We start from the raw sequence: 17,270 nt of genomic DNA on the forward strand, positions 1-17,270 counted from the left end.
CAACATTATTGTTCTTTTAAAAATCTGTTTTGGTCATCTGAGTGCTTTGCATTTTTATTCAGCATTCCAAGTTTAGTTTGTCAGTTTCTGCAAAGAAGTCAGTTGGGATTTTGATAGGGATTGTGTGGAATCTGTAGATGAGTTTTCCGTTGTTTCTGGAATCCCACACCTTTCTTCTAGGTTTGATTTCCTTCTTATAGAATTATATCTTTTAGTTCTTTCAGCAAAGGCTTATGAAAAATATACTGTCTTGTCTGACAATGACTGTCTTTTTTCTTACATGATTCTAATATTCTAAAATGGATCTAAAGTTCTAGAGTGAAAGCTATTTTTCTTTAATTCTTTGAAAGGTATTTTATTGTCTTTTGATATCTGTTGCTAATGAGATGTCTGTTCTTAGTCTAGTTGCTGTTTCTTTATATTGTTTGATGTACTCAGTACATGAGTGTATGGTACTGCCCCTAGATGTTCATTTGTTTTTGTTTATTCTGCTTAGAACTCAGTAAGCCCCTTTAATTTGGAGAGTCACATGTCACTTCTGAAAAATACTGTTTTCTCTTTAGTAGCATTTCTTCTGTATTCTCTATATCATTTAAAAAATTTTCTTCAAGTTTACTATTTTTTCAGCCATCTACTGTATAGTGCATCCATTGAGTTTAAAAAATTTTGATCATCATATTTTTTATTTCTAAAATTTCTATAAATTTCCTTTTCAATGTTGCCGGGTCTTTTTTCTTTTTTAATACATCCCTGTGCCTTGCCGCATCCTCTTGTTTTCCTTCTGAATGTGTTCCAATATATTTATCTTCAAATCTCTTTTCAGTTGTTCTGTTATCCTCAGTTCTGGTGATCTCTTTTGACTGGTGTGTCTATTGACTGACCCTCTTGGTGGTTCACTTCCTTCTGTGGGGCATGGTGCTTCAGAGGGGTCACATTCCATTGGGACTAGTATGTCCTTGGCTGCTGTCCACCTACAAGATGGTTTGTGTTTGCCTTTTGCTAAGGTCTTATGGTTTTCACAGATTAGTTCCAGATCCAGTTTGGGATTCCCAACCGATGGGTTTAGTGCGAGTTTGGAACTCTCACTGTTAGACAGGATCTTGGCCTTGGGATTCATCAAGGGTAATTTTCTGCCTGTGGCCCAGGTGGATGGCAGGCCTTCCCTGTTGCTTTCAGAGCTTCATTTGCATGGTTTGTATACCTCGAGTTTCTCACATGGTTGCCTGTACACATTCTTTCTTCTTCCTCACCGTCCAGTACCCTCTGGTTTATCTTTAACGCTATTCCCATGTGGTCAAAGCCAACGGACACTCTTCAGTTCTGATCTTAATTGCCCTCTTGGCAAAATTAGGCACTGCAGCCCTCTCGATCCTTGAAGTCCTGTCCTTTGTTGAGAATGGGTTTCCTCCCACCTGCCTGCTTCCTCTCCTGGTAACTGCTTTCCTTGAGGCATTTCTGGGGACTCGGCTCCACAAACTCTTTAGCTCTTCTGAGCTTGTGGCCTGTCCACCCAACTGGCACGTCCCTGGACAATCCGACATGTACCTTAGACCACATGTGTCCCCAGATCAGCTCTTGGTCTATCCCTGTCCCCTGCTCCTGCCCCTCTACCATGGGCCCTCTGTAAATGGCCTCGCCTCTGCCCCTCTGCTCACAGCAGTCTCCTGGCTGTCGGTATTTGCCTCTTCCTGTTCCCTCCCACTTTCTGAGCTATCACCAGACTTATTGATCTCCTGAACCCCCTTGGCCCTTTCCCTGTCCCTTAGTCTAGGCATGGTGCCCTGAGCCTCCTGATGCTCTGTACCCCCACTCTGCCCTGCTGTAGGCCACTGTCCACACAGCCATGGACAACCCGCAGACTACACCGCTGCCCTACTTAGAATTCCAGGGGCTTGGCTGGGCGCGGTGGCTCACGCCTGTAATCCCAGCACTTTGGGTGGCCGAGATGGGTGGATCACCTGAGGTCAGGAGTTCGAGACCAACCTGACCAACATGGTGAAACCCCGTCTCTACTAAAAATACAAAATTAGCCAGGCGTGGTGGCACATGCCTGTAATTCCAGCTACTCAGGAGGCTGAGGCAGGAGAATTGCTTAAAACCTAGGAGGCAGAGGTTGCGGTGAGCCAAGATCGCGCCATTGCACTCCAGCCTGGGCAGCAAGAATGAAACTCCGTCTCCAAAAAACAAAAAAAGAATTCTGGTGACTCCCAGTGCTCTTGGTGTGCAAAGAATTCTTGCGGTTCCCAGTGCTTCTGGTGTGCAGTGGGAGCCCTCCAGCTGTGGCTCCTGTCATTCCCACGCCTGCTGCCGTCTGTCCGCGCCAGAGACCTTGGGTGGTGCACTCCTCCCCTTGGCCCTGCCTTGCTGGGTGCTCTTGCCCCTGTTCTCTGCTGTCCTCCTCCCCAGTGCTGCTCACAGCTGTGCCCATCCCATAGAAGCATGTCCCCAGGGTCACCAAAAAGAGGCTGTTCTAGCAGGCCCTGTGGACCACAGCTGCCCAGGGGCCTCTCAGGGAGCAGGAGGCAGCCTGGGGCATGGAGTGGGGCTGAGAGCTCTGGGTCCAGCTATATGACCCTGGGCAGACCATACTCCCCCTGGGCCTCATGTCCCTGGGAAGATTCCTAGGGTGTGTCAATGCTCTGCCAAGGTCATTTGTCCTGTTTGCCTGTGGGCCCCTCTCATCTGCCTCTGGCCCTGTGGTGGTGGCCATGTCCAGTAGGGAGCAGGCCAGGACTGGATGCTCTCGCCTGGGTCCTTGGGGCTGACACCGCACATGCCGTTCATCCTTGCCAGCCAGGGGCCTCCTCCCAGCCCTGCACCTCTGCTGCTTCCTCTGGGGCAGGAGTGTGGGGACAGGCTAGGCAGGGCGAGAGAGACAGGAGACCTAGTTTTCACCCCGTGCTGTCTCTGTGGCTTTGTCCAAGGCCTTCCCAACATCAGAGCCGTCTTAGTGGCTTTTGTTCCTGAGCTGTGATTTGGTGACCCTGCCGGGGAGAAGCACCTAGCTGGGAAGGGGTGCAGTGGAGGAGCTGCCCCCGTCCTCACCTATGGGTCAGCCTGGGTGCTGGTGGTGGGGGAGCGACCTTGCTTAGGCCCAGGCACCTCTTGCCTCTCTGTCTTGTTGGGAAGGACAGGCCCTTGTCACCTCTCGACATTTCCATCTGACATGTGTGAGACCTCATGTCCCTGTTCCCCCAAACAGTGGGGTTCCGGAGTCATCTGCCCTGGCTGCCCTATGGTCCCACGTGTGACATCATGGCCAGGCCTCCTCCTGTGGCTGTGGGAGGTGGGTGGCCAGACCCAGGCTTGCCTCTCCAGTGCTGAGGCCCTGTCCACACCTGTCCTGGTACAGGAGGCCTCAGGCCCGATGTGGCCTCTGACCTGTGCTTCTCTGCAGTGCTGAAGACGTGGTGGCCCGTGTGCCAGGCAGTCAGCTTACGCTGGGCTACATGGAGGAGCACGGCTTCACCGAGCCCATCCTTGTCCCTAAGAAAGATGGGCTGGGTCTGGCTGTCCCGGCCCCCACGTTCTATGTCAGCGACGTCGAGAACTACGTGGGTAAGTGCTGTCCCCTTCACAGTGCTCTGGGACTGGAGCTGGGAGTGCTGGGGCACCCACCACTGTGCATGCTGTTTCCCCGCGCCCTGGCTGTGTCCCATGTGTGCCGTGAGCAGGGGAGCCTCAAGGCTCACTGTACTCTGTTCCCGGTACTCTTAGACCCTGCGTCCCACTGAGATGACAAATGACCTGGCAGATCCCTTGCCCTCCCAGATACTCTGACTGCAAAGTGGGGGCTGGTCTGGGAGACCCTTTGATTCTGGCAGCTATGAATTGCATTACTGTGGGTGCTACTTGACACTGCCATGCCTGGGAGGCCCTGGTGGTGCGGGCCCATGTCCCCATCCTGGCTGCCTGATTAGGGGCCTGGCCCTCCTCATCTGCACCGTGACCTGCCCCCATGGCACCAGACTCTCCTCCTCTGGATTCCATCTGGGTTCCAGCCAGTGCCATTGCCATCAGCAGCGCCCATTTCATGTCCCCTCCAGAGCTACTGGGCTCAGGTGGGCACTTGTGGGTAGAGGAGGCACCTGTGGGGGTGCCGTTCAAGAGGCAGCGGCAGGGAGAGGCCGGCACACCTAGCAGTGTCCCTGACAGGTCAGCGGCCCCACGGCCAAGCATGGAGGCCCACATGGTTGCAGGGCCTCAAGGTGCTCATGGGGGATGCTTGGATGGCTGGCCTGGGGAGGAACAACCCTGAACGGGCAAATGCCCAGGACAGAAGATGGGCAGGCAGGCACACCGGCCTCTCAGTGCTGGGGCCCCGAGACGACTGGCCCCACTGCTCTGAGCCTCACTCTCTTCCTCTGTGCACCCCTCATGGGGTGTGTGCTGGAGGTGAAATGAGGTCACCTTTACAAGCCTGTGGGCACATAGGGGCACCCACCAGGAGGCCATCAAGTTCCATTTCAGCAGGGGCTAGGGCCCTGGGTTTTCTTTAGAGTCACATGGCCACCCTGGGGCTACCGAGACTGGGCTCCCAAACTCGTGGTGAGGAGGAAGAGCGAGCACCGTGGTAGCTGTCAGACGTCTCAGGAAGAGGGGCTAGAAAGTGCTCATCCCAGGACCTGGGGTGAGGGTGTTGGGTGTCCACGCAGAGGGGCTGATTCTGTGGGGTTCTTACTGAGGAGGAGGGCAGGCTGGACATAGTTGGAGCCGTGGCACTAGCTCTGTGGCTGATCCTGCCCTGAGCCGGGATCCAGCCCCTGGTCTCTCCTGTGCTCGGCTTTCCCACAGGTTTGCCTGAGAGGGGGCCATGGCCATCTGGTGGGCTGTTTCTGTCTTGCTGCACAATGCTGGTCAGGCGGCCTTGAGTACCCCCACTGTCATGTTCATGCTGGCCAGGCCAGTGCTGTTTCTCCCCTTCCCAGACCCTGGCGTGGTGCATGCAGGATAACATCTAATACATAGTGAGGGCCTGCCCAGTGCCAGGCACTTTTCTAAGCTCTTCCCATGTAAGAGCTAATTTCCTCCCTTCCACAGCTCTGAGAGGTGGGTCCTGCCCTGCCACCAAGACCCTGGACTCACCTAATCATGCGGGTGGGGCCTGGTTTGTCCCCTGGCCCTGTTCCCTTCACAGCTGTCCCTGAAAAAGCAGGGAGGAGATGGTTCGTAGTTTGTATTGCTTCTGTGTCTTTCGTTTTCCTCTTGATTTTTTTTTTTTATGATGGAACTTTTTAAACACGCACAAAATTAGAGAAACAGTAAACCCTTATGCACCCAGCACCGGAAACAAAAACCACCAGCTTTCGGCTGATTTTCTGTCTCCCTACTTTTTTGTTCTCTTGTAGTATTTTAAAAGGAATTCTGATCATGCATGGTAGCTCACGCCTGTAATCCCAGCACTTTAGGAGGCAGAGGTGGGTGGATTTCTTGAGGCCAGGAGTTCGAGACCAGCCTGGCCAACATGGCAAAACCCCGTCTCCACTAAAAATACAGAAATTAGCTGGGTTTGATGGTGGCACTGGTAGTCCCGGCTCCTCAGAAGGCTGAGACAGAATAATCACTTGAATCTGGGAGGTGGAGGTTGCAGTGAGCCAAGATTGTGCCACTGCACTCCAGCCTGGGAGACAGAATGAGATTCCATCTCAAAAAAAAGAAGAAAGAAAAATTCTTTTTACATACATCATTTTACCCATACAAATTCTAGTACATAGCTCTAGCAGACAATTTAAAAAATATATAATCACAATTCCATCATCACACTCGATAATATTAACAGTAATTCCTTGGTGCATGTAAGACCCAGTTTAATTCTTCCCAGTTGCCTCAAAAGTGCCTTTTTACATTTGGCTGTGGAATCCAAATGAGACCCTCACATTGCATTTGGTTTTTATATCCCTGAAGTCTCTTTTATTCTGACAGCCCCATTTCGTTTTATCCTGTTAGTTTGTTGGAGAAAAGGCCATGTTGGTCCTGCAGAATGTCCCACATCCAGGATTCGGTTGCCAGCGTCCCCAGTGGTATCACTAAGCAGGTCCCTCTGTCCCAGGTGTTTCCTATAAACTCGTGGCTAGAGGCTCGCTTGACTTGCCTTCAGGTTTTTGGCAGGACTCCCTCTGAGTGGGTGTGCTTCCATCCGTGGGGAGGCCTATCGTGCCTGACCACACTCTTGCAGTGATGCAGACAAGGCCAGTGGCCCCGGCACCCACCTCATCTGTCCACACTAATCCCACGGCCTTGCAGTTTGTGGTCAGAGGAGCCATAGAGAACTATTGCAAAGGGCGACTGGCAATTCTGTCCTTCCTTCTCCTGCTATCAGTCATGAGTCTTTTGTAAAGAAATTTTCCTCTCAGCTCATCTGGTTATCCTGAACTTTTCTTTGTCAACTACAGAAAAGCCTGTTCCCTTTATTTATCAGTTTGCCAATTCTCAGAGTAATGAATAGGTGCCCTAGAAGTGCAGGGGTTTTGATAGCTTAATTTTTAAAATGTAGGTATGTCTCATGAATTACCTGGAACATACACTAAAATGTATTTGCTGTTCGTCTGAAATTCAGGCAGGCCAGACGTCCTATGTTTTTATTTGTTAATCTGGCCACCCTCGCTGAGGCCTGTGACCTGGCTGCCTCGAAGCATCACCAGGTCAGAGGAAGAGTGGTCAGGGTACTTTGTTGAGCCAGGGGAAAAGCAGGCAGGTGAAGCTGGACGTTGGCACCTAGAGCCTCTGCACCCAGCCCCTGGCAACTCCTGCTGTGTGTGAGGCAGCCAAGGCTGTGTGTCCACTCCACACATCCTGGCCTCAGGGAGGCTGTGCCACCTTCCCAGGGTGCTCAAGCTCCTCCCGCCACCTCCCCAGGGCCGGAGCGGAGTGTGGATGTGACAGATGTCACCAAGCAGAAGGACTGCAAGATGAAGCTGAAGGAGTTTGTGGACTATTATTACAGCACCAACCGCAAACGGGTCCTCAACGTCACCAACCTCGAGTTCTCCGACACCCGGTGAGTGCTGCCACCTGGGGGTGTGGGGGCTGGGGTTGGGGCAGGGGCAGGGGCGCTGTGCCGTCCTTGGTGAGAAGCACAGGGCGAAGGTCTCAGAGTTGGAATACTGCACACAGCACACACTGATTTTTCCTCTCTCTCTAAATTTTTTCATTTTTTCCTCTTTTTTTTTTTTTTCTTTAAGGCTGGCCCACAACTGACTGTTTCTCTTTTTAAAGTATGAAGGTGACACATTGAGAACAATTCAAACAAAAAAAAGGAGCAGAAAGGCAAAGCATCCTCTGGTCTTGGCCCTGCCCATCCCACTCCTCAGAGAGAACCATTGGTAACGGTGTGTAGTTTTTTTCCAGAATGCACACACTCATGACACATTGAGACCTATGACACACCCACTTCTGGACACGCAACATTCAACGCTTATTCATGGACACACCAGTACTCATGACGCCCACTCGTGGACACACTCATGACTCATGGACATGTCACATGACTCATGGACACTCCAATGCATGAGACATTCATGACACTCTGACCCTCACATTCGCTCGTGGACATACTCATGACATGCTCACCCGTAGATATGTCATGCGCCCACAGTCATGATACCTCATACCTACTCGCAGACAGCGATGCGTGGTGCACTCACACTAATGGACACACTCGCCAACACACTCGTGACACAACACATCAACACTCATGGACGTACTCATGACACATTCATAGACACGACACACTAGCGGACACATGGACACACGTGACACACACTCAGCACTCACCAACACAGTGTGCACTCACACATGGACACATTCGCCGACACGCTTCTGACATACTCACAACACACCGGCACGCCGCTCACATGACATGGACGTGTGAGACACACTCATGGACGTTCACAGACACACTCCTGATAGACACTGACACAAACACAGTACATAGACTCATGACACGCTTATGACAGGCACTTCCTTGATGCACTGAGATACTGACTCACTGGCACACTCACACTCCTAACACCTGCATCCCTGGCACAGTTACCCACACCTGCACACACCCGTGTAGACGCCTACGCTCACACATGAGATCCTGCAGGGGCGGCTTCTGTGACCCACCTCCCTGCTTTCCAGGCAAGGCGGGCCCCACACAGATGTGCCTTGGTTGGCCTGGTCCCCCTGAGTTCCTGGCGCTAGTCGTCGTCAGCCCTGCAGTCACTGGCTGGGGCATCCTCTGTCAGGGCTGACCTACACTAGCCTGGCTTCCTGGTGGCAGAGCTGCTGGCCCTGCACTTTGTGGCTCTGACCTTGTTCTCCCCACGGGCTGCCGGCTTGGGTGTGGTCGGTGCCTGCCCTGGATCTACCCCTCACCCCCTCTCCATCACATCGTTTCTGCCCTCCTGCTGGCCCCTGGGAACGATCCAGAACACTCAGTCACTGTAAGGCATGGGTGGCTAAGGATGGCTTCAGTCCTCATCATTTCCATCATGCCTGTTTCCTGAAAGCACATAACATGTGCAAAGGGGCAGGTAGGGAGAAACATAAGTATTATCTAAAACCACACCAAGAAAGAGAATACAAAACTATGCCAAGAGTCACAAAAAGGTAATATGGCTGTGCGTGGTGGCTCATGCCTGTAATCCCAGGACTCTGGGAGGCTGAGGCAGGAGAGTCACTTGAGGCCAGGAGTTTGCAACCAGCCTGGGCAACAAAGCAGGATCCTGTGTTTATTAAAAAAAAAAAAAAAAAGTAATGAGCTTTCAGTTTGGTTTGAGCTTCCTAACAGCAAAGGCAAAAAGGGAACTGGAGTGGGTTATGGTATCAGAGAAAGTGGTATGTATTGCTTTGGTACCAAACAACATAACTGAGTCGTGTTTCCATCAACTTAATTTACTGCCCTTCCTGGGTTGAGGGGTTCTCACAGAGAGATGTCTGGGTTATAGAGCTAGAGAGAGATGGTACTTTGGCACGTGGTTTTCTGTTGGGCCTTTCAGGGCCATCCCTTTGCCTCCTGTTTCCACAGGCCCAGTCCGTGGACCATTAGGGGGTTGTTTGCAACTTTTGTTGGGCACTTACCTACCAGAGCCTTCACATGGGCTTGGGTGGGGGCCATGGAGTGGGCTCTGCTTCATCGTTAAGTCTGTCCCCAAGGATGTTGGTCAAGCAGGTAAGGTCAGGCCTGACCCTATGTGCTGTCTGGGGTAGCTCTTGGGGCCTGCTGCCTCAGGGGGCCCACAGTGACCAATGTACCCCCAGACCAGAGAGATGCCTGCTGTGTGGCAGGTCTAGGGTGATGTGCCCACTGCTGGTAATTCAGACACACATCACATCTGGACTGTGCTCATGGTGCCTTGCGTGTCCATGGGGGCTTCGAGGACCAACCCCCGCCAACTCAGGGGAAGGTGTGGCCTGCCCTAAACAGGCCAAGCAAGGGGAAGAAGGATGTTTGAGGGTGTGGTGGGAGGCAGGGACAGCCTGGCCCCTGTGGTGTGTGGTGTTTGAAGGACATGGCTGGAGATGGGTCATGAGGGCCCTAGTGGCAGGGAACCCTCTCCTGTGCGCAGCAGTGTGCCCAGACTGCGGAGGTTTCAGAGGTTGGCAGTGGGTGTGAATGGGGGCGATGAGGACTCATGGGGAATGGAGAAGGGTGCTAGTTTGGAACGTGCTGGAGATTTGAAGGTGAGGTCTGTGACTGAAGCTGGTAGGATTGGGGTGGCGGGACTCTGCTTGTGATTTGTGACAGTCTTGTCCAGGGACAGCTTGTCTAGGTTGGTGTCGCCTTTGGGTAGAGACAGCAGCACTTGCAGATGGGCTGACAGAGACATGACAGACCCTTCTTCCTGGAGGCAAGACCTCCCAGATCTGGTTCTTAGTGGCAGCTGAAATGTCACTACACAGGTGCTGTTGAGCTTGACTTTTTTTTTCTTTTTTTTGGAGACGGAGTCTCGCTCTGTTGTGTAGGCTGGAGGGCAGTGGGGTGATCTCAGCTCACTGTAACCTCTGCCTCCTGGCTTTAAGCAATTCTCCTGCCTCAGCCTCCCAAGTAGCTGGGATTACAGGCACAGCAACATGCCCAGCTAGTTTTTGTATTTTTAGTAGAGACAGTGTCGTGTCTCGCCATGTTGGCCAGGCTGGTCTCGAACACCTGACTTCGTGGTCCGCCCACCTCTGCCTCCCAAAGTGCTCAGATTACAGACGTGACCCACCGGGCCCAGGCTAATTTGACGTTTTTGATGAAATGTAACGCATTTTATCCAGGACAGTGACATTTCAGTGAATCGAAGAGTGCCTCTGCATCTCCCTATCTTCCCTGGATATGAGTTGGCTGGATTTGACAGTGACCTGACATGGCCAGGGTTCGTGGGCACCCTGTTGTCAGCCCTGGAGAGCAGTGGCTGTTACCCAGGTGACGCCAGAGGCATCTGGGCTGAGTGTGAGAAATGATGTCTACGCTCCAGCCCAGTTCACCACAGCCACGTGCATGTGGCCAGTCTGGAAAGACTTGCTTTCCAGTTCCCAAGAAAGAAGCTTCCCTCTTTTGGGGCCTTCTCATCGTCTTCTGAGGGTGGAGGCCAGCATCAGACCCAGTCTCCTGCCAGGGCCACAGCCAGTGCCTGGGCTTGTTCCGCCCTCTGTGATACTGTTTGCCTCTCTGTGAAATGGGAGCTGTGACACATGACCTGCAGGTGGTGAGCGAGTGTGGGACGTGCCTCACAGAGCCTGTTTCCCTCTCCAGGGGACATCAAAAAGGGAGTCCCAGGTTCCCTCACCACCTTCCTCTCCCACCCCCAGAATGTCCAGCTTCGTGGAGCCACCTGACATTGTGAAGAAACTGTCCTGGGTAGAAAACTACTGGCCAGATGATGCATTGCTGGCCAAGCCCAAAGTGACTAAGTACTGCCTGATCTGCGTGAAGGACAGCTACACTGACTTCCACATCGACTCTGGGGGCGCCTCCGCCTGGTACCACGTGCTCAAGGTGAGCCATGCCCCTCGGGGCACCTCAGCCTTGCCATGGCCATGACCCATCTGCAAGATTGTCTGCAGTCCCCACAAGTCCTGACTGTGGCCAGGATGCCACTCCCCAGAGGGCCCTGGACCGTCCATCCCTGGGACAGGAGGCCTCTGGAGATGTCTGTGGGTGGAGGGGCAGGGGTGCATGTGGGACCAGAGAATCGCATGAGTGTCTCCTTGTTCTAATGGGATTCAGGCTTGTTAACAATTGGGTGAGGCCGCTGGGTGACCGTGCACTTAGAGGAGAAAGGGGGGTGTTGCAAAGACATCCTGGAAGAGGGGCCAGCCATAGCCAGGGCCCCGCACAGGAGCCAGTGGGCAGGATGGGGGCATCTGAGTGGGCAGGGAAGGCTAGGTGCTTCATCATCAAGGCTGAGAGAGGGAAGCCAGAAGAAAAATGAGACATAAATAGCAACAGGAACAAAGGAAACCCTAAGCTGTGGGCTCCCCCAGTTGCTAACTGACCTTCTGCAGACCAACTGGAGCTGGACCTGGGGCTGGGCGGGTGCGCGTGCTCGTCCCACCTCTGGGAGGCCTTGAGCAAGTCACTGGGGCGTCCTCGGAACCTGCCTTGGTCCCATTGCAGTAGGACAGGGGTCTCGCTGCTCCCGGTGCAGAACCCCTCCTGGGGCTTGCTGTAAGACTGCCTGGGACACAATGGCATTATTTGACCCAGCGTGGGATCCAAGTGGCTCTCAAGAGTGGAGCTACCTGGAATGCTTTTGTTACCCAGTTACAGCTTTATTTGCAGCCTGGGCACCCACAGCATTTGTAGTGCCTCAAAACAATGTACTGTGGGATTATGGGCTTTAGCTCTTGACTGTGCTGGGGGCCCAGATACCCAGAACCTTCCTAACACCCACACTTCTGAACTGCAAAGCACCGGTGCCCTCAGTGTTGCAGGCAGGAGTCGTGGACCTGGGCAGGGTACTTTTCACTTTAGGACCTGTCACTTGCACCCCTACCCCCGCATCCCGGCGTGGGCGGCTCTGCCAACAGCCTCTCTTGGCAGGGGGAGAAGACCTTCTATCTCATCAGGCCGGCCTCGGCCAACATCTCCCTGTATGAGCGCTGGCGGTCTGCCTCTAACCACAGCGAGATGTTCTTTGCCGACCAGGTCGACAAATGCTACAAGTGCATCGTCAAGCAGGGTCAGACCCTCTTCATCCCGTCAGGTGAGTGCGGGCAGCTTTGGGGACTGTGTCCTAGGGATTGCCGGGCCTCATCAAGCTTACTGCCCTGTCCCTTGGGCCGTGTCCCCACCACGGGGTCTCTCAGCGTCCCTGGTGTGCCTGCTCCCTTGTCCGGAGCTTACTGCCACCCCAGCCCAGTCCCTGCAGAGGGGCCAGCCACGGGGCTTGTTTTGTCTGGTCAGCATGAGCACTCCTCACCACCGAGGCCACCTTGGAGCTGCACAGCCAGTCAGCCGCCTTCACAGCCTGGCTGGGCTCACTGTGACCGAGCCCACGGCTGGAGACCCAGCTCAGAGAGCCTTGTGCGGGGACAGCAGCCACGGCGTCAGAGCCAGCGAGGGAGGAGGGCGCTAGCCGCTAATTAAGGCAATAGTAGGGGACATTTTGAGTCTATGCTGGGGGAGAAAGCCCATCATGAGCCACTGTGTGCCCCTAGATGATGGTAGAACAAATCCCAGACATCCTGCTGTTTCACTTAAATATTCCACTGTTTCTGAAGGACTTCCTTTCCTTCTAAAGTAACATAGCTGCAATACCGTTCTCACACCTCGAAAAATGAATAATTAACAGCAATTCCGTAGTATCATCAAATAGCCGATTGGTGTTCAGATTTTTAAATCGTTTTATAGGGTTTTTTTTTTTTTTATTTTAAATAAGTATCAAACTGAAGCCCTCATATTTTAGTGACTTATAAGCCTCAGAATCTTCTGTAATCTCTGGGTCCCTCCTCCCTCCGTTGGCTTCCTCACAGTCACAGCTATTTAGGAAAGAGCTGTGGATTGATTTCCCAGGGTCTGGCCCAGGCTCTGTCTCTGAGGATAACCTGGGGACCAGTCCCAGCTCTGGGGGCAATGCAGCTGCCCTGGGCTTGTCTTCTGCTCCTGAGTGTGGTTGGGAGGCTGGGTAGCTGGACAGAGGCTGGGGCTTCCTCTCTCTGTCTGAGTACTGCCCCTTCAGGTGGCCTGAGTGAGTCCCCTCAGCTCTGGGCCTTGGTCTCTCTGTCTGTGCAGGGCTGGACTGACTAGTCTGTGCCGCCTCAGAGACAGCCTCTCCCCCGACCCCTTTCCATGGAGGCTAGGGTTGGACCAGGGCCAGAGAGCTTCTCCCAGGGAGGCCCCAGGCTGCTGGTGAAGCTGCAGAGGTGGACAGGGCACCAAGGTATAGGCAGGCAGGAGCTGGATCCTGGGCTGGGCTGGGGAAGGCCTGTGCTGGTCTCCACCGCTCCCTGATCTGGAGCCATGAGAAGCCCGTTCATGGTAGCAAGGTGGGGCACCAGCCACTCCCCTCTCTCTCCCAGGCTGGATCTATGCCACGCTCACCCCTGTGGACTGCCTGGCCTTCGCGGGACATTTCCTCCACAGCCTGAGCGTGGAGATGCAGATGAGGTAGTGCCTGCTGCGCTGTCTGCCCTCGGGCTCCGCAGGGCAGTGTCCTCCCTCTAGCTGGGTCGGTGCTGGACGCCTTGGGCTGAATCCTGCCACAGCCCGCCTGTGGGAGGCCTGGACATGACCGTCACCCTCTGTGGGCCTCTTCGTGATGTGGAGGGAAGGAGGAGGTGGGCTCTGGGGTTGTGCAGGCCGGCTCCCCGAGGGACCTGGCTGCTGGACGGTTGTAGTTGCCCTTGGTGGGGTTGGGGTTGGGGTTGCTTAAAAGGCTGCTGCCTTTTCTTCTTGGGCACTGACAGAGCTCTCATGGGCCCCAAGGCCTGCAGCCACCAGGGCAGTTGTCCCCTGGTCCTCTGCAGCTGTGCAAGGCCCAGTGCGGAGGCCTGAGCTGGTGTGTCTGGGGCCTGGATTGACGCCCAATGTCACCTGCTTGATGGTCAGTGCACTGAGAACTGCTGTTTGGTGGCTTCCAGAGCATATGAAGTGGAAAGGAGGTTGAAACTGGGCAGCCTGACTCAGTTTCCCAACTTTGAAACTGCCTGCTGGTACATGGGGAAGCACCTGCTGGAGGCATTCAGAGGTACTGGTCACTCCAGGGTGGGCGTCCGAGCCCGGGGCTCTTGGCTGTGGGGACAGCCGGACCTGGGTCAGGGCTGACTGGGTGTGAGTGCCGCCTTCCTGTGGCCTGAGCAAGGCCCTTTGGGACTCAGCCCCCTGGGGCTCAGTTTCCCTGTCTGTATAATGCAGGACTGGATTGAATGGGCTGGGCCTCTCCTTCCGGTTGGACGGTCCCTTGTTTTAGAACGAACACTGGGCTGTGGGTTGAGAGGGGCGAGTGTGCGTGGCCTTGGTGCAGGTATTAGTCACACCTGCTCCACCCTCCACACTGGGAAGGTGGAGCCCTCGCTCTGTCACCAGCTGAGGAGTGGGTGTGAGTGGGCTCTGGGTCCCCTTAGGATCCCTCAGGGGCGTGGCAGCTGGACCGTGAGGCAGGCTTGTGACTCGGTCCTGGCCCTCTGTGGATGCACTGTGGCATCCCTGGGCTGCCCCTTTCTGTCCCAGGTCCTGCCTGGCCATACCCTCAGAGATGAGAGCAGGTGTCTCCTGGCAGCCACCACCCTGTTCAGGCCTCCAGACTGCCCAGCAGCATGAGGGAGCCTACAGGAGAGTTTGCATTTATGTGTGATTTCCTTTCTCAGTGTGCCCTTCCCTAGAAGTTGCTCTTAGTTTTTCTTTTTTGGTTCTGATAGCAGCCAAGAGTTCTTTTATGCAGAACCCTTTGCACTCTGGCCCTAGTTTGAGAAGGTAAAATGGTCCTTAGTTGTGGCTGGCCAGGTTTCAGTAAGATTTTCCCATTGCTCCCCAAATGTGGAGCCCTGAGCTTGACTCCGGCAGAAGGAAGTGCCCAAGATGGGAGTCTAGGCCTGCCCTCAGGGGACTCGTGCCAGGGAGGCAGGGATCAGGGCGGCATCCGGGAAGCCACCCCACAGGGCCAGCCTGACTACTGGCCAGCTAGGCCACTGTGGCCGTGTCCTCTCTGCCTGGGCCTCCCTCTCTGAGTGGACGACAGTACAGTTGGCCCCCAGGACTGAGAGGACCCAGGGAGCTGCCATGGTCCCGGTGAGTCGGAGCCCTGGAGCCCTGGAGCCCTCTCCAATGGGAAGAGGGAGGGAGGCCCACAGCAGGAGCACAGCACGCCTCCCAGCTGAACTGTGGTTGGTCCCTCCACTGTGCTAAGGGGTGTCATGAGATGGGAAGAGGTGTTTGGGGATGCCTTGTGTGGGCCCCGGAGACAGCCTGTGGCCCGGGTCCTGGCATGTGTAGCCCGTTGCTGAGGCAGGGCTGGGGTGTTGGGCAGAGTGAGGAGAGCCAGGCAGCCTGTGTTAGGGGCCGGGAGGGTGAGACGGTGGGAGGATGGTGGGAGGGCCAGTCTTTCCTCAGACAGGGCAGGCCACCAGGAGGACAGGCACCCCCAGGTTCCAAGAGGAACTGTTGGCAGTTGAGCTGGTGGCCGTGGGTGGAGGGCGACCTCTGGAAGGCTGGACCTGGTGTCCCCCGGTCTGGCTCTGTGGCTGGGCACGAAGGCACCTGTGGGCAATGGGCATCCACCCACCTCACCCAGTGTCTCCTTCCCAGGCTCTCACAAATCTGGGAAGCAGCTGCCTCCTCATCTAGTCCAAGGAGCTAAAATTCTCAATGGTGCTTTCCGATCATGGACAAAGAAGCAGGTAGGAATCATGTCACAAATGCCTAGGGCAGGAGAGCAGTGATAGGCGGGAGGACCTCCCTGGAGACCCAGCAACAATGTCCAGGACTTGTCCTGCTTCAGTGAGATCTAGCCTGGGAAGGATGGTGGTGCTCCCCTGCCTGGCTTGGCCCAGGGTATGCCTTTGCCCCAGACACCCCTGCTGTCCACTGATTGGGCCACCTGAGGGCTGGGGCAGGACAGATGTAGATGCAGAGCCCCCTCCCTCAGGGGCTCACAGCTTGGTCACAAGTTGGTGGGAGGAGGGTGAGCAGGTGCCAGTGCCTTCTGGGAGGAAGGTGGGTCTGCGGGTGGAGGACAGATGGCTCATGGTGGGATGACACTGAGCACAGAAAGGCCTGGAACCTGGTGGGGGCAGGGAAGGCCTGGGGGAGTGGCTGGCTCCAGGACAGGGAGTGCTGGGGACACCCTGTCAGCTCCTCCTGGCTGGCCCTGGCATTAGCTCAGAAGCTAAGCTGCCTGATAGCGGGTGCAGCGCCCCAGCCACCTTGCTCTGTGACCTGGACAGCCCTTCCCTGTGACTCTTCCTGATGTGCGCACCCCCACAGAAGCCGCTTCCTGTGTTCCTTAGCATCTTCCCTTGGTTTTGGCTACAGAAGGGAGGGGAAGGTCTGACTCCGCCTTGGGCACCCTCTGGGACAGTGTTTCCTGCTGGGACTGTCATTGTGCAGAGGCGCTATGCCCGCTCCTGAGAGGAGGACCCTCTCCCAGGCCAGAGAAGGACAGTGGAGATTTACAGGCAGCTTTCAGGAAGGCCAGGCTGCAGGGAATACTGTGTGCAGCCTGCCTCTCTCATGGATGGGCCACGCAGGAGAGGTAGCCAGTGCACTCCCAGGGCCATCCTGCAGCCACCACCTCCCTCAGGTCTCAAGACCCAGGGCAGTCCAGGGCGCCCCTCCCAGCTCATCTCAGCCAGGTGACCAGGTGGAGTGGCCTCTGACCAGGAAGAAGGGATGGGGCCCACGTCCACTCCATGGCCAGCTGGTGGTGGCCTCAGGCAAGCTTGTCCTCTCGGTACTCGGTTTGTCCCCCTATTGATGGGGGCTCACAGCAGAGACCTCTTGCCGGGGCAGAGTTTGGCTGGGAAGCCCCTCGCCTCATGCTGATCAGAGTGGCTCAGCAGTCAGGCGACAGCCTGCAAGAATGCAGGGGTATGTCAGGGCCATGGGACATGTCTGGTGCTGACCCTGGGCCTGGTTGTCCTGCAGGCTTTGGCAGAGCATGAGGACGAGCTCCCGGAGCACTTCAAACCTTCACAGCTCATCAAAGACCTGGCCAAAGAGATCCGGCTCAGTGAGGTGGGGCCATGTCCAGGTGCTGGGCTGGATCCTGGGGATGGGGGAGGGCTGGCCTGTCTTTCTCTGGGCCCAGGGGCCAACCTGACAGACAGCTGCCAGCTCCAGGAAGGCCAGTGCCCCAGGCAGT

General features: G+C 55.1%; 1 protein-coding gene across 1 annotated transcript in view; it reads left to right on the forward strand.

Annotated features, from left to right (window-relative positions):
• Positions 1–17,270, forward strand: part of PHF2 (PHD finger protein 2) — a 47,515-nt gene that overhangs the window by 12,182 nt on the left and 18,063 nt on the right. The window contains exons 3-10 of the mRNA XM_023187779.1: positions 3,398–3,558; positions 6,856–6,997; positions 10,780–10,966; positions 12,014–12,176; positions 13,492–13,579; positions 14,053–14,159; positions 15,716–15,807; positions 17,054–17,143. Coding sequence (XP_023043547.1) covers positions 3,450–3,558; positions 6,856–6,997; positions 10,780–10,966; positions 12,014–12,176; positions 13,492–13,579; positions 14,053–14,159; positions 15,716–15,807; positions 17,054–17,143 — 978 coding nt within the window. The 5' untranslated portion in view covers positions 3,398–3,449. The remainder of the gene's footprint in view (positions 1–3,397; positions 3,559–6,855; positions 6,998–10,779; positions 10,967–12,013; positions 12,177–13,491; positions 13,580–14,052; positions 14,160–15,715; positions 15,808–17,053; positions 17,144–17,270) is intronic.

Source organism: Piliocolobus tephrosceles, chromosome 14 (genome assembly GCF_002776525.5).
Source record: "Piliocolobus tephrosceles isolate RC106 chromosome 14, ASM277652v3, whole genome shotgun sequence".
NCBI lineage: Eukaryota > Metazoa > Chordata > Mammalia > Primates > Cercopithecidae > Piliocolobus > Piliocolobus tephrosceles.